Genomic DNA, 15969 nt, shown 5'->3' with positions numbered 1-15969 from the left:
TCACTGTCACAAAGAAGGGCACATTAAGAGATATTGTCCTAATATGTCACAAGTAGTTGAACCCGAAGTCAGCTTAGCAATAGCAGCAAATTTGGGAGACGATTGGACTGATTCTGATGTTTTGTAAAATCTGGATTAAGGGAGTGATTGTTAGATATTATTCCAGATTTTATTAGGATTGCTTCTTTAATATTTTCTTGTGGTTTCTTTTTTGTGTAGCTTTTTGCATTGCCTAGTTTGTCTTTAAATAAGTGCCTTGGGATGTAATAGGAATGCAACATTAAGAAATTTCATTTTCTCTGTTCTAAAAGGTTTTTTCAGTTTTTCCTTTTCTCCAAGAAGCCGAACAAGGCTTCTTCTTCAAGCTCTGGTTTCAAACGCCTGATTTCCTACATAAACTTTGAGAAATTTAGACATAATAAATTTGTCATAAGTTAAAATTTCAACATTTAAGATTTTTTTTTTTAAATTAGTAGAGTTTTTTAGAAATTAGTCGCAATTGAATAAATATGAAAATGTTAGAAACTCTAGATTTTCAAAATATTGAGCTGTTGGCTTAAAGTTGTATGGTAAGAAAGTTTCATAAAATTTTTAAGCTGGCACATGCAACATAAAATTTGATTGAGTATTCCTGCAAAAATGGAACTTTTTGCTTAGCTCTAGGCTATGGAACTCATTGAGTCATAGGAGGGTCACTTGATGTGCTTCGTGTAATTTTGTAATGATGGGTTAAGGATTTAACAGATTTTCCAAGCATGGGATTCTTGCATAAAATGACTTACTTTATAAGCTTTAAAAATGTTTCATTTAATCTAGATATATTCATCCATAATGGAATCTAAGAATTTTGAATTAGGAAATAGCTGATTTGAATTGATTTTTTAAGGGATTGATTATCTATTTTTTATATCAAGCGATCATAATTTATATTCAAGAGGGTGGAAGAATATAGAGTGTGAATGTTGTTAATCAAGTTTTCTTATCATGTCATGCTAAGTCTCATATTCATATTTTATTCATCATTTGGAATGTGTTGAGTGCTTTTCATTAGTAGTTTTTTTGTTCCATCATTCATGAGGAGGATTTCTAGGCCATCGATTTAAGCAAATTTTGTTTGCCTTCCATTGGGGGGATTTATAGTATAGCATGTTTTCATATTCATCTCACCATTTAATTTTTACATTTTCATTCCATAGTTTATTTTATGCAATTAAACTTATTTGTAGCATATAAAGCCATTGTAAATTTCTCCCCTTAATGATTTAGTTTCATGTTGATTAAATTTTGGCAACTTTTTTCGGCTTAAAGAGTAAAATTTTTGTCCAAATTTATTATAAAGTTTCATCATAGGTCCAAGTTAAGGAAACATGAAATTGCCATTGAACTATGAATGCCATTTGAAAATGATGTGGCATGTGATTTGTAGAACCAAGGCACTTATAAGAGAACCTATTCCTACGTACCATGTAAAACTATATATTTTGCTTTTGGGTCGCTATAACCTTTCTCTATATCTATAAGTATCAATCATGTTTATGTTTAGAATGGTTTTTTAAGTCATATTTTACATATAAATAATTATGTTTTAGTAGGAGGTTGTCCTCAACTCTTCCAAGATGTCTACTAAGTCTGATAAACTTGTGACAAAAAATCACAACACATATATTGGGAATATACTTTCACATAACACACTAATCTTTAATCAATATGACAGACAATTGTCTCTTAGTACTTTGATATGCCATAGAAGATCTTCATATATACATAACATTTAAATGTATATATGCTAAAAGGAAGAGATAGAAAAGAAGAGAGAGAGAGAGAGAGAGAGAGAGAGAGAGAGAGAGAGAGAGAGAATATGTTTTAGAGGACACCCCTTCCCCTTCTCCTTTAGTGAGATTCATGTAAGTCACTGATATAGCACTTCAACAAAAAGGAGGTAGCGTTCAAGGTATTGTGTAGGGGAAGAGGGTTTATATTTATAGAGAGGAAGGGAGAGGCCTCCTCTCCAATTGGGATGTGGGACTTAAGTCCCCTCTTACACACTTGGAGTTGATGTGGCTAGTTTGTATCATAAAGAGGGTTAAATTAGTTTTTCAAAACTTAATATCTAATCAAAATTAGGTTATGGCTTGTTGGAAATGGCTATAAATGGTTATTGATTCACTAAAAGATGATAATTGTAAGTTACTCATGGTGACTATGGAATGAAATTTGAATTGTACAAAAAATTAGGGCTCTATCACCCTTAAACAATGCTTAAGTTTTCTTTAATATAAATAATAACATACAATTCTTAATATACAAAAGTATACATGCCAAATTAAGTAATAAAGTGATAGAGTAGAGTGTCAAACTCATGAGGAAGTATGCTTACTTACAATAAACTACTACTGTCAACTCTAATTGTAATAATTATTCTACATAAGTAAAAATAATATTCTTGAAGATTTTATTCACTGAATAAATTAGAAAAATATTTGATACAATATTAAATTAAAGTATTTTGGATTGATGGGTATAAATTGCATATTTTATCTAATGAAACTCTTCAAAGTAATATGATTCAGAGAATATGCATCCCAATATCTCCGTCGATCTTGTAAAGATGAAAAGGATACATGTTGACGTACCATCTATAGTTATAATATCTCCTTAAAAACCTAAAATATTTTTCATCATATGTCTAGGCATGCAATCATCTTATCTGAATACTCTAGGTTGTTCTTGCATTCATCCTTTGAGGTTATACATCACACTATATTTTAATTACATATATGATCTATATGTGCATTAAATAAAGAGCTTGATGGTATTGAAAATATATTTTAATAGTTTATATAACAAGAGACTTCATTAGTATTCAATGTACATTTTATAAAATCAATCCAAAATAAGAGAATTTGCCAAATATTGAATGAATAATAAGAAAACCCGTTTTCAATAAACTCTTGGAAGAATGAAATTATATTGTACAATTAGATGCTTTTAAAATGGCTTAAAATGACAAATTTTTAATTAATTTTCTTTGAATTAATTGTACTATATGAGTTGTTCAAAATAGAAACCCTAGCTACCAATCAAAATAAAGTAAGTTTTTAAATTTTTTATTTTAAACAAATCATACTATACGATCTTATTCATATTGTATGATATTTAAAAACTTGCTTAGTTAAATCCATGTGGTTAGTCAATTAAATCAAGAGTTAATTAATATAATCGATCGTATTGTACAATCTATATATCGTACTATTGCAAAAAATATTTTTTCTAGCAGTCATCTTGGATGAACTCTTAAATCTTTGATCTAATCATATTGTACGATACCAATTATCTAGATGATGGGTAGAAATAATGTTTAGTCATCCCAACAATCTAGTTGTACGATCACCAAAAAATTGAAAGTTATTCCAATTTACTCATTAATTATTTTGATTAGAATTTCATTGATTGTTCTCAGCAATATTATTTGACCAATAACAATTTTAATGGTTCTTCCAACCTGGATTATATATTTTGGAGTATGGATTATTTTTTCCTCCAATTAAATTAATATTTTCAATCACTTATACATTACTATTTTCAATTAACTTGTAATCCTCCAATTGCATAGAGAATTTAGTTTTGAATTTGGCTTTTTTCTCCATTTATGCTTAATTTCGTAGAAATTATTGCAACTTGTGCTATCAAAATTGAAAAAAAACATCATATCTAGGTACTACTGCTACTCTCTTAGGATTTATCCTATCAGCAGACCACTGAAAATTATTAGTATTCATTTTCTCTATTGATTTATATGCTTCCTTAAATGACTTAGATATTAATGATACTTGAGCTGCGGCATCTATTATTGTTCTAAAAGATCCAGCTAATCCACTATAAAATATTTGAATAACCAAATAATTAGTTAAAGCATGATGAGAACATTTCCTAAGTATTTTCTTAAATATCTCCCAACTCTCATAGATGGATTCTCCTTTAAACTAGGTAAAAGAAGTGATATCATTTCTAAGTTTAGCAATCTTTGATGGTGAGAAATACTTAGCAAGAAACTCAAGCCAACTAATTCCAAGTGGCTATAGAGTCTTGGGGAAAAGAATTCAATCAAATCACAATTTTATCTCTTAGAGAATTAAATTGGGAATAATCTAAGTCTAATAGCATCATCACTAATAATTTTATAATTAAATATTACATAAATTTTAAAGAAAATGAATAAGTATAAATTGGGATCTTCTACAAGAGTTTCCACAAACTAGAAATTTTGTACCATTTTAATTTTAGCATGTTTTAATTCAATATTATTAGCTTTGGTTTTAGGTCTATTAATATTATGATGAATTTTGTCAACTAAAGAGTTAGCATACTCCCTAAGAGGTCTTGATTGATCTTGATTTAATAAAGATTTAGTCATCTTCACTTTCGTTTTGGTTTTTCAAAAATTTTAAAGGGTTCTTTCTATTTAAGTGTCAAATAACAAAAACTCATTTCTATGTCCATAAAACATGTAACCATGAATACACAATCTACAAATAAAATAAAATAAATAAAATAAAAGATACAAATAGGTCTAAATATTCAATTAATTCAGTAATATAGTTAAAATATGTAAAAAATAGAATATTTCCCCGATAATGACTCCAAAAACTTGATCGTGGCTGTAGAGTGAACTTTTGAATTGTACAAAAATCTAAGGTTTTATCACCCCTAAATAGTGCTTAAGTTTTTTTGCTATAACTAATAACACTCCTCTTAATATATGCAAGTATATGTGTAAAACTAAGTAAAAAGGTAATAGAGTGGAGTGTCGAAACCACAAGAAAGTATTCTTAATTACAACAAACTACTAAGATATACTTTAATTGCAATAATTATTCTATTGAAATAAAAATAATTATTTTGGAGATTCTATCACTAAATAAATAAGTAAAATATTTTATATAATATTAAACTAATGTGGTTTTTTATTGATGAGAATAAATTATATATATTTTTTTCTAATGACACTCTTCAAAGTAATATAATACAGAGCATATGCATCCCTAAATCGCTAAAGTCTTTGCACCACCACGGTCCTTGCTAATGTGGATTGGTTACTTGGTGAATAGTTGATTAGTTGCGACTCTTCACTGATAAAATGTGGCCTTTGAAAGTCACAACTGCTACGTCGCAGTGTTGATGACATTGGAGCTCTACTGCGCCCAAGTGCAAATAATGGTACCAAGCCATGAGAAATTTTGGTGCCGCGACATTTGAAAACAAAGAATCCAGCTCTGCCAAGCTAGCATTCTGACACCGTCACACTGATATTGTTGCGTCGTTGTCTGTGTTGCAGCAACAACACTGCCAAACATTGAACATGACACCATAATGTTAGAATTGAGACGCCTTAGCGATATTGAAGGTAGCACTACGGCGTTGTTTCGTTAAACGCCGCGACGCTGAAGACTCTTTAGAATTTCTTCCAATTTTATAATTTCTCCTACACAAAAATAATTAAATAATACATTTTTACTGAAAATAAAATACATTAAACAATATGTAATTTACTCTTATCAGTTATCTTGGGAAAAAACTTAAGCTTGGCTTTATCATATTATGGAGCATTGCAAATACCTTATGACAATCCGTTTTTTTTTTAATCATTTTGTAATACTTTATTTGCAGAAAACTTTGTTAATTTTGCATTTTAATATACCTTTCTGTCATGCATTTTCTGCAAACGTGGATCAACACTAGATAGATTTTTACTTGATAGGGTTGAGTTTGGTTTGATTGTAGTTTGATAGTGATTGACTTGCTAATTCTCTAGAATGAGGGTTATAAAGAAATAGCTCAAAGCACATTACAAGAGCTCCCTAGCCATTTCCTCTCCTAGTGGTGTCAAAATGGTTGGACTCAATTTCAATACAATGATTAAAGTTAGACCCAACAATAACCAAGTCTTTCCTACCTTGAAGACTTTTTAGATGTCAACATGACCAATCTTAGTTCTCTCAACTTTGTCTTTATATTTTCCCAAGGGGCTTATTAACTTAATTCATTCAATTTCTTATAGGTGGACAACTTTTATGACTCACATTTTGACTCTAAACATGATTGCATCATCACCTCATATATAGCTTACTAATTTGAAGCAACTCATTAGATACTCTTTCTCAAAAAATCATATCACTAAAATGCAATATAACCTCACTCTCACAAATAATTCGCCTTGGCATATTCTTAGTTTGAGCCAAGCCCGATATTTTTTAGAATCATATTTCGATATGCACGCATTCAAGGAGAAATTATTATGTGCGGACATCGGATTGTTTGGAGGCGAATCATAACGCACCACGTCACCTAGTACACAGCAGTACACAACTGCAGTACACATCAAAAAGGTGATGTGGAGCATTTTGATTCTCCTCCGGATGGCATCCGTATCCACACAAAATAAATTTATGCATTCAACTCTAAGCACCCAACTATACATTAATAATGAAAATACTAAGCATACCTAAGGTTGATATATCTAATTATTGTTGTAACTCATTCATAGAGGCTTGTTTATCATTTATAAAATTTAAGCTTTTAGATGCCTCGAGCATGCCAATAGTTAGCTTAGCAACTACAAATATTAAGTCTCAAGTTATTGAAAATGATTTGTGGATATCATAGAAATCCGTGTTTTACTTGTTCAAAGCTCCTACAAACTTTTCTCTCTAGACTTTCGTACTTGCCCCAGCTAATATTCGGAAGAAGCTAAAAAAAGCATATCAGTAGATTTTCGAAGTGGATTCAAGCCACTTGATTAAACCAATCTAACATTTAAACTATTTTTTATTTTTATACTATGTTCTTAGTATTTTCTCATCCATGTCTTTGACCACTATTTTTTTTTAATGATTTTAAGAGTTTTTTGTACTAAAAAATGAGTTGTTGTTTTCCAAAGCAGTCAAACAAAAATAAAATTAAAAGCCGCTATCAAAAGCAACTTCTCTGCATAGAAATTTCATAAAAATATTAAGAAAGTAGCAGTCAAACAAAAATATAATTATGATTTGAAATGTAAAACAATAAGAATGTTGTCCCAAATATACTCTAATATTGATCCCAGAATCTTTCTCAAAACTTTGAAACCTCGTGGTACATTATTTTATCACAAACTCATTCATTCCCATTCCAACATAACCAAATTTCATCATTTACTCTACTCCACAGGCGGAACCAGGTTCCGTTCAGGGTTTGCAATTGCCCACCCTCAAACCGTAGAAATTAATAAGGGGGCTTGCCTCCCCCCCTCCCTAAATTAAATTTTTTTTTGCCCTAATCTCTGGCATTGCCCAACCCCGCTTTGTTTGTCTCTTCACGCATGCAACATAGTCGTTGAAGCCACAAGGTGAGGGTTCAAGCTCGAAGTCCACAAAGTTATTCCCGAGTCTCAGCTCTCATCCTCTTTAACATAGGTAATCTCTCTCGCCCGTCAGTCTTGCCGTAGGATTTAGGTTACCAATTGTGATTCATACTTCTCACCTCTCGGCTTGTAAATCTCTTAGGATTGCCTTATTTTTATTCATACTTGGAACTCGAAGGCCGAAGCTACTCCCGGCTCTCATCCTCTCTTTTAGTCTGGTGCTCAAGGCTGTAAGTTCATCTGCCTTTTTTCTTTTTTTGGCTTTGCAAAACTCTTTTCCTTGCATCTTGGGCCATATCTTCTTTTCAATTCAATAATCCTTAATTGGATTTATTATTATGCTGTGTAAGCAACATACCTTATTAATGTTACACCAAGCTCTTTTGTTTTAGTATCATAACAAATATCAATGATGAATGCTCATTTTGTTTGGAAAATGTACATGTCGTTGTTGTTTGCCAACTAACTTATCATCTTAGTTTTAGAAAAACTAGAGATTTTATCCTTATATTATTTATACGTTTGATTTCAACTAATTAAATTTTTGTATTGGGAACTTCGAAGGAATGATTAAATGTTTTAAATCATAGTTATTCAAAGAAGTGATTGAGTTCAAGAGCCCTTCTCCATTTTTTTTTTTTTTTGGCATAGAGATGGAATATTGCCTTTTTTCTAATGAAATTGACTGAACAGTTAGTATTCAATTCTCATTCTAATGTTTAAGAGAATTGATCTGTTTAAAAATAAAAACAAAGAATGGTTTGTTATATTTTTGTTGTTGTTACCGTAATGCTTTTACAAATGGAATGATTTTTTAAGAGGAATGAATGTGTCAAAAATTGTTAATAACAACCTCCCTGCTGACCCTGGTCTTCAACAATCAATCTGGAGTTACGATGTAAATGATAGAGATAAAATTCGTGGAGCTTATTTGCTGAAGGGACCAGATAAACCAAAAAATCCTCATTTTCCTCAAACAATGATTAAAAATATTGCATATTTAATTCAAAATTTTTGAAAATTTTTCTTGATTGGATAGAATATAATGTACCAAAAAATACCTTCTTTTGCCTATATTATTACTTGTTTAAGCCTCAAGAGCTTATTATGACATGCCAAGGTGGTGGAGACTTATTTGTTATTGAGGAGCTATTATTATGTGCGGACACCGGACGGTTCTCCTATCAGGTTAAGTGTTGGGTACCAAGCGATACCGAGGGGTACCGAGCTTGATACTGAGCAATGGGGTGATGTGGCGCATTTTTATTGGTCTCCAGACGTCCTCCGGACTCCACACATAATAAGAAATTGTTGTTGAGGGATTTAAGAATTTGAAAAGAAAAGGGAATCTTTTGAGACATGTTGGAGAACATAATAGGACACAAAAGGCAAGGACAGAAATATAAGGCTTTAATGAAGCATCAATAACAAAGTATTCATGTTCTATGGTTGAGCAAGGATGAGAAGAAAAAAAAAAAAAGAATATCGTATCATGTTGACTGCAGCTATTAATGGTGCTCGATTTTTTAACTGCCAAGGGCTATCATTCTATGGGCATGATGATATAATCAACGAAATTATGTAGAATTGTTTTCAATTTCTTAAGCATCATACTAAAGAAGTTTGAAAAATAACATTTAAAAATGCAAATGTTAAGTTATAGTTGACTTCACCAAAAGTATATAAGAAGATTTGTAAGGCTATGGCTATTGAGATCTTGGATTCAATCATGAATGATATCGGTGATTCGTACTTCATCATTCTTATTGATGAGTCTCTTGATGTGTCAATAAAAGAATAATTAGCTATTGTGGTGCAATATATCGAAAAGATAGGTCAACTAATTAAAAGGTTCATAGACATTAATCATATTTTTTTCAATAAATGCAACATCGCTAAATGTATCTTTTGAATATCTTCCAGCAAAACATTCATTAAGTATACATAGAATATATGGTAAGGTTTATGATGAAAAATCTAATAAGCGATAAGAGTTTAATTACTTGGAAGCACTCATACTAAAAGATAATCCTATGACATTTTACATTCATTGTTTTACTCACCAATTTCAACTTTGTTTGGTGTTGTAGTAAAGAATAATTAGCAAATGAAATATCTATTTGAGAATACTTAAAAAAATCTGAATACTGATGAAGCTTCATGCAAGAGAAATGATACTCTGAATGCGATTCATGTTGAAAAAACTAATTTTTCATTTAAGTACTAGGTAGTTAATTAATGATTGAGGTTTGAACCAAGAAATGAATTTACAGTGAGCTGGTGGCACTCATTAGAGTTTACATTTTCAAACCTTAATTATCTTAATTAGATTTATGAAAATGTATACTTATGCACGCGAAATGCTTGAAATTATCAAGAAAGAATGGAAGCATGCTCAACAATTAGTTGATGTTGGTGTTTTAATATAGTTTATAGAGTTTTTGACTTTGTCTTATCACTGCATCTAATGATCAATATTTTGGTGATGTAAATGAATTATCATAAGCCTTAAAAAGAAAGGATCATGATGTTATAAAAGCAATGAAATTGTTATAAGTGCCTACACAACAATTGCAGATGGTGAGGAAAATTAGATGAGACTTACTAGACGAAGTGTCACATTTTATAATATTTTTGACATTGAAGTTCCAAATATGAACATTATATAAAATGCTTTTGAGTGTTTGTACGAAAAAGTGAATAATTAACAAACTTTCATCACTATCAATTTGATTTATTTTATACTATTGTTGATATGCAACTTCAGAAATTGAATAACCGTTTCTCAGAAATTATTACTGAGTTACATCTTTGTGTGACATATCTAAATCAAACCAATATATTTTTTACTTATGATAAGGGAAAGTTAACCTATAGAGTTATATCCAACAGATTTTTATATAATTGATATTATCTCTCTTGAACATTAGTTATTTATTTATATTATTGATATGAGTATAAGTGATAAATTTATATCTTTGACTAGCATTGATGCTCTTGTAAAATAGATTGTATATGCTAGAAAGAATTTTGTTTATTGCCTAGTTTATAACCTTCTTGTTCTGGCATGGACTTTACCTACTGCTACACTCGATAGAGCATTTTATGCAATGAAGATTATCGAATATTGACTGCGTAACAAAATGGAAGGTGCCTAGCTTAATGACTGTATAGTGTCATAGATCGAGAATGAAATATTTGACTCTATTCCCAATGAAGCAATTATACGATTTTATTAAAAAATGCAAAGTAAAATGTAGAGCTTGTGATTATTTTAAATTCATACATTATAATGAAATGCAACATTTTGCTAAAATTTTTAGTTTATATATATATATATATATATATATATATATGAACCCGAACCCGACCCGTTTTTCGAACGGGTCGTGTCCAACCCGAAAATTCCGGGTCGTGTTCGAGTCGGATTTTTGGGTCGTGTCAATTATTGATAGCCCTAGTTCTACCCCTACTCTCTTCGCTATTTATTTGCTCATCTATGTCATATCTAAAGAAGCTAACACAAACATATTCGAATTTTCCTCCACTTACACTATTTCTTGCACGTAACTAAACTCATTTGAAATTTGTTTAACTTTTAAGCCATGAACCCAAAATAAGAAAATCTCAAAAAAATTCATTTTGAACTGTTGAACGCTTTGTTTGGTATGATGCGCAGTGTGTAAAGCAAATGATTTCCATGATTTTTAATTGTGATGCATTTGATTCAAACTAAGGTTTAGTTTAAGATAATTTTCTCATTGTTTTATTTTTTTAGTCTGCAATCATATTTTTTGTTTAGTCATTATTTTTTCATTATTTTTTAAAAAGATTTATACTAGAAAAATATTTTTTACAAGAGCTTTAGAAAATCACTTGCTCTACAATGGCTTTATAAAGCAGTAAAAGGTTGTCTTAAAGCTGATTATGGCAATGAAATTTGTGGCAGCTTTCTTACTATTTTCTAAAGTAGCTTGTTAGTACAAAAATTTTCAATTCGAAATATTTTTATACTAAAATTTTTTTTTAGAAGGTAATAAAAAAGTTATTCCAAATGAAGCCTAAATTAAATTCCTAGTAACATTTCAAAGCATTTAGAGTACCTCCAAATTGCAACCCAATCAAACTAACTAGGATCTATTTGGCTTGACTAATTTTATTCAAGTTATAAAACTCGAAGTGATGTTTTGTTTTCATATCAAAACGTTTAGCGGTTTGAGGATTCTTAATATGTGTTATTCAATCAGTAATTAGATTGTAATCCTAACACTATATTTTTGGGAGTATCAAATATTATATATTTAATAAAATATGTCTTAATTTTGTATAAAGTTCGAGCTCACAATTGATAAGAGAGAGAGAGAGGGAGGTAAAAGAGTAATATGAGAGTCCAATCTTTTTATTTTGAAAATATTGAAAAGGAGAAAAATTACAGGGCCTAACCTAGTAAAAATGATTAAATTAGTGTTTATTGTTGTTGATTATAATTAATGCTCTTCATCTAGGGAAGGCCTACGCTCAATGTTGCAAATATATATCATAATCAAGAGAGTTATTATCAAGAGAGTGTAGACATATTTGTTATGTTGGTAGCATCATAATCAGACGATAGTTGTCAAGAGATTATACTCAGCAGAAGACAGATGTCAGAGGGATCTTAAGAGACGAGCGATAGAGGTCAAAGGGACTTAAGTTGGTGAGCGATAATGGTCAGAAGGGGACCGTAGTCAATGAGCGACGATTGTCGGAAGAACCGCAGTTGGCATGCGACGGTGATCGGAGGGTAAATTTGAAGTGCTTCATCAGGCGGCCCAATGTTGATTTCCTTTATCATAGAGCTATTATGAAGTAGTTAAGTGCCTTAATGATGTCAGAATTATGCGATCTTGGGCTTGTTGGATTCGTCTCATCGAGCTGCTCGATTTGACAATAAGCTTGCTAAATTTGAATATTGTTTGATCATCCAATTTATGATTTGATCCTTCCGGGTGTGTTTTGGCCACTTGATTTTCGCTCATTTGAGCATGAATTGAACTGAATTTGATGTCGCTGAGTTTGTCTTATTGAAACATTTGATTTGACTATAAATTTGTTGAAATTAGAGTTTAGATAGTATCACATTTAATTTTGAAAGTTTCTAACTCAAATGTACTTCAAGATTCTTGCTCAATCAACACAATTTTTAGTGGCGTGTCAATTATAAATTTTATAATAAACGTTTTTCTTATTTTTAAATTATATATTTTTTATTTATAAAGTTTCAAAAGATTTGAAATGAATGTTAATTTTGTAAATAAATAAATATTGTGTTAATTAAATATATGTTAATTTGAAGTTTAAAAGATGAGGAAGACGTTAGTGAAAGTAAAGTACAGAACACCTACACGCTTCCGTTGACGGGTTTCTTTGGGACGTAATTTATCGCGGCAATTAAAGGCAAGCCGATACGCTCAAATAGTGAAGACGAAGCCAAACCCCTCGTTGTTTACTTCATGAAAGCAAGAATCGGTCATCCATTTCTTCGTTACATCCGACTTCGACGTAGGTTAACTTATTCCCCTCGCAGCAGTATCCATCTTCTCCCTCTTTTCCCTCTTTCGTTCGACTCCCATGACGAGATGACGATTCCACCGGCCGCTGCCGCGGCGGTTTTTCTAGCTTTGATCGTCGTTGCCGCGGAAGGGCTCGGTTCTGCGGCCACCATCGCCGTGATCCGGTCCTCGGGAACAGTCTGCGGCGTGCTTGCAGGAGATGGCAGAGAGAAAATCCTTTGCGCGCGTGTTGGGCAGCCGGTGCTCGCGATCGCTCCAAAATTGTCATTTGAAGAGATTTCTGGCGGACGAGACTTCTTTTGCGGGCTGAGTTCGGGAGGTCTCAGAATCTTTTGCTGGGCAATAAAAAACTTCTCCGCCGGATTGGTATCCACAAAGCGGATTTATAACGGTCCTTTCCCACTCGCCGATCTCAGCGTAGGCGTGAATCAAGTGTGCGCCTTGGATAAGAATCGCACCAGAGTTCTATGCTGGCGGGGTGATGGTAGCTTTCCGGCGAGCATTGAAGGAGAATACCGATCGCTGACATCGGGGAGAGGGTTTTCTTGCGGAATTGGGATTGACAACCGCGTGAAGTGCTGGGGAGGGCGTGGTACAGAGTTCCAAAATTCTTTTGGTAACATCACGATGCAGAGCATTGTTGCAGGGGACTCGCATGTCTGCGGAATTGGTCTTTCTGGATTCTTAATCTGTAAGGGGAGCAATAGTTCCGGTCAATTAAATGTTCCCTCAGGTGGTGCTTTCGTGTTCACCGGCTTGGCTCTCGGTTTGAATCACTCTTGTGTGATCAAGCAGCCAAATGGTACCGTGCTCTGCTGGGGCGCTGATGCCGGTGGAGTTTCGAGTTACAGTCCAGAAAATAGCATGAGTTTCGAGTTCATCGTCGCCAGCGATGACCTTACTTGCGGGGTGATAACCGATAATTTCACGGTGATGTGCTGGAATGTGGGTGGGATTAATCATTCCTACTTAGCTCTCCCTCTACCCCAAATTCTTCCCGGTAGATGTGTTGTCGAGAGTTCCTGCAAATGCGGCGTTTTTCCCGATTCAGAATATCTCTGTTCAGATTCTGGTGTCATTTGCAAGTCCTGCGGGGCACCTTTTATCTCTCAACCGCCGCCCGCGCCGCCCTCTCAGCCGGCATCACCTCCCCCTGTACCGGAATCCGCGCCAATTTTCTCAAAGTCGACCAAAGGATGGCTGGCCTTGTGTATCACTGGTTCCATCGGAGGCTTGGTCGCCATATTCAGCATTCTATGCTGCATATGGAGCGCCGTTTGCCGGAATAAAAAAGTTCACAATTCCAGCAAGGCCTCACAGCCGGCCATTTTGACCGCAGGAAACATCGCTACCAACTCCGCGCAGTCTTCCATCATCATTCCCACTCCCTTAATCTCCCCCTCTGGTTCAAGATCCAGAGTCCTCCGCCGCTATATCTCCCGCGCCACGGGCAGCCATCGCAGGGGACCATCATCCTTCAAAGAACGCGCGGAAGAGTTCACCTTCGACGACCTCGCCACCGCCACCAACAACTTCTCCCTCGAATGCCGCATAGGCGCCGGAAGCTTCGGCACGGTCTACAAAGGCATGCTCAAAAACAACCGGGAAGTAGCGATCAAACGCGGCGAGCTCAGATCAAGCCTACGAAACAAAAAATTTCTTGAAAAGGAGAGAGCTTTTCAATCCGAACTCGTGTTCCTTTCTCGCCTTCATCACAAACATTTGGTAGACTTGGTTGGGTACTGTGAGGAAAGAGACGAAAGACTTCTCGTTTACGAGTACATGAAAAACGGCGCCTTGTTCGACCACCTCCACTCCAGAACCGGCACTGAAACAGGACCAATGGACTCTTGGAGAATGAGAATAAAGGTCCTCCTCGACGCAGCTCGAGGAATCGAATATCTACACAACTATGCCGTCCCCCCAATCATACACCGAGACATTAAATCTTCAAACATCTTGCTTGACGGGGACTGGGTGGCGAGGGTTTCGGACTTCGGTCTATCACTGATGGGCCCGGAAGCCGAAGAGGCTCATCCTTCAATGATGGCAGCTGGGACGATGGGTTACATAGACCCGGAGTACTACGGTGGGATTCAGCAACTGACGACAAAGAGCGACGTTTACGGCTTCGGGGTAGTGATGCTTGAAATTTTAACGGGAAGGAGGGCGATATTTCGGGAGGAAGGGGAAGAGAGCGGGGAGCCGGTGAGCGTGGTGGAGTACGCGGCGCCGATAATTGATGACGGGGAGACGTGGAGAGTGCTAGACCGGCGAATGCCGCGGCCGGAGCTGCGGGAGGCGGAGGCGGTGGAGCTGGTGGCTTACACTGCCGTGCATTGCGTAAGCATGAAAGGAAAGGATCGACCGACCATTACGGACGTTGTGATGAACCTCGAAAGCGCGCTTGCGCTCTGCGATACGAGGAAGGAGGACAGCTGGTCAAGCTCAAATATGTCATTCTCTTCTAGGGATTGATTAGTTTCCATTTTTTAGAGGATTGAATTCAAGACTGCCGACATATTTGTTTATAAAATTGAAACGAGTTTTGTTGTTGATATAAATTTTCTGATTTTTTTTAAATTTTTTTGATATACGATTGACTCTGATTTAAACTTTTGAGCCGTGCTGTACAGTTCAGGCAGACATATATAGAAGGAATAAATAGAAATATAAGATTGATGCTTCACAAAATATCAGTTATTATTAGAACATCTGTTCATTTGCATCATATAAAAGTCTGCGATTTGTAGCCCATTGGTTTGAGATGAAGTCTTCCTGATTAAAATGAAGGAAGCTGAAAAAAATATTAAATCAGACTTGCAGTCTTCTTGGTGTTGAACCAAGAAGTGCTATAGCCCTAAAAGGTTATTGAACTACATGAAAATGCTATGCCAACTTTGCTGTCATCTTGATGTTGAAGGCACCCATGTAGGGATTCCACCTCCACTAATTATAAATGTTGTAGCTAATCTTACATTCTTCTTGATGTTGAAGACACTGGAGGATTCTTTGAAG

At 34.3% G+C, this 15969-nt stretch overlaps 1 protein-coding gene and 1 non-coding gene across 2 annotated transcripts; both read left to right on the top strand.

Annotated features, from left to right (window-relative positions):
- Positions 1–3909: 3909 nt before the first annotated feature.
- LOC114580362 lies at positions 3910–4016 on the top strand. The gene has a single exon (XR_003701740.1). It is a non-coding gene; the product is annotated as a small nucleolar RNA R71 (small nucleolar RNA).
- Positions 4017–12744: 8728 nt separating this feature from the next.
- On the top strand, positions 12745–15629 carry LOC110112563 (putative serine/threonine-protein kinase-like protein CCR3). Its single transcript, XM_020844829.2, has one exon. It carries the CDS (start codon positions 12892–12894, stop codon positions 15427–15429), a length of 2538 nt encoding a protein of 845 aa, XP_020700488.1. The 5' UTR covers positions 12745–12891; the 3' UTR covers positions 15430–15629.
- Positions 15630–15969: the final 340 nt, after the last annotated feature.

Source organism: Dendrobium catenatum, unplaced genomic scaffold, assembly GCF_001605985.2.
Source record: "Dendrobium catenatum unplaced genomic scaffold, ASM160598v2 fragScaff_scaffold_980, whole genome shotgun sequence".
Taxonomy (NCBI): domain Eukaryota; kingdom Viridiplantae; phylum Streptophyta; class Magnoliopsida; order Asparagales; family Orchidaceae; genus Dendrobium; species Dendrobium catenatum.
This window is presented reverse-complemented; position numbering and strand designations above follow the sequence as displayed.

Excerpts from the sequence above, each read along its gene's own strand:
- LOC110112563 (XM_020844829.2), top strand. The coding sequence starts at position 12,892 with ATGAAAGCAAGAATCGGTCATCCATTTCTTCGTTACATCCGACTTCGA.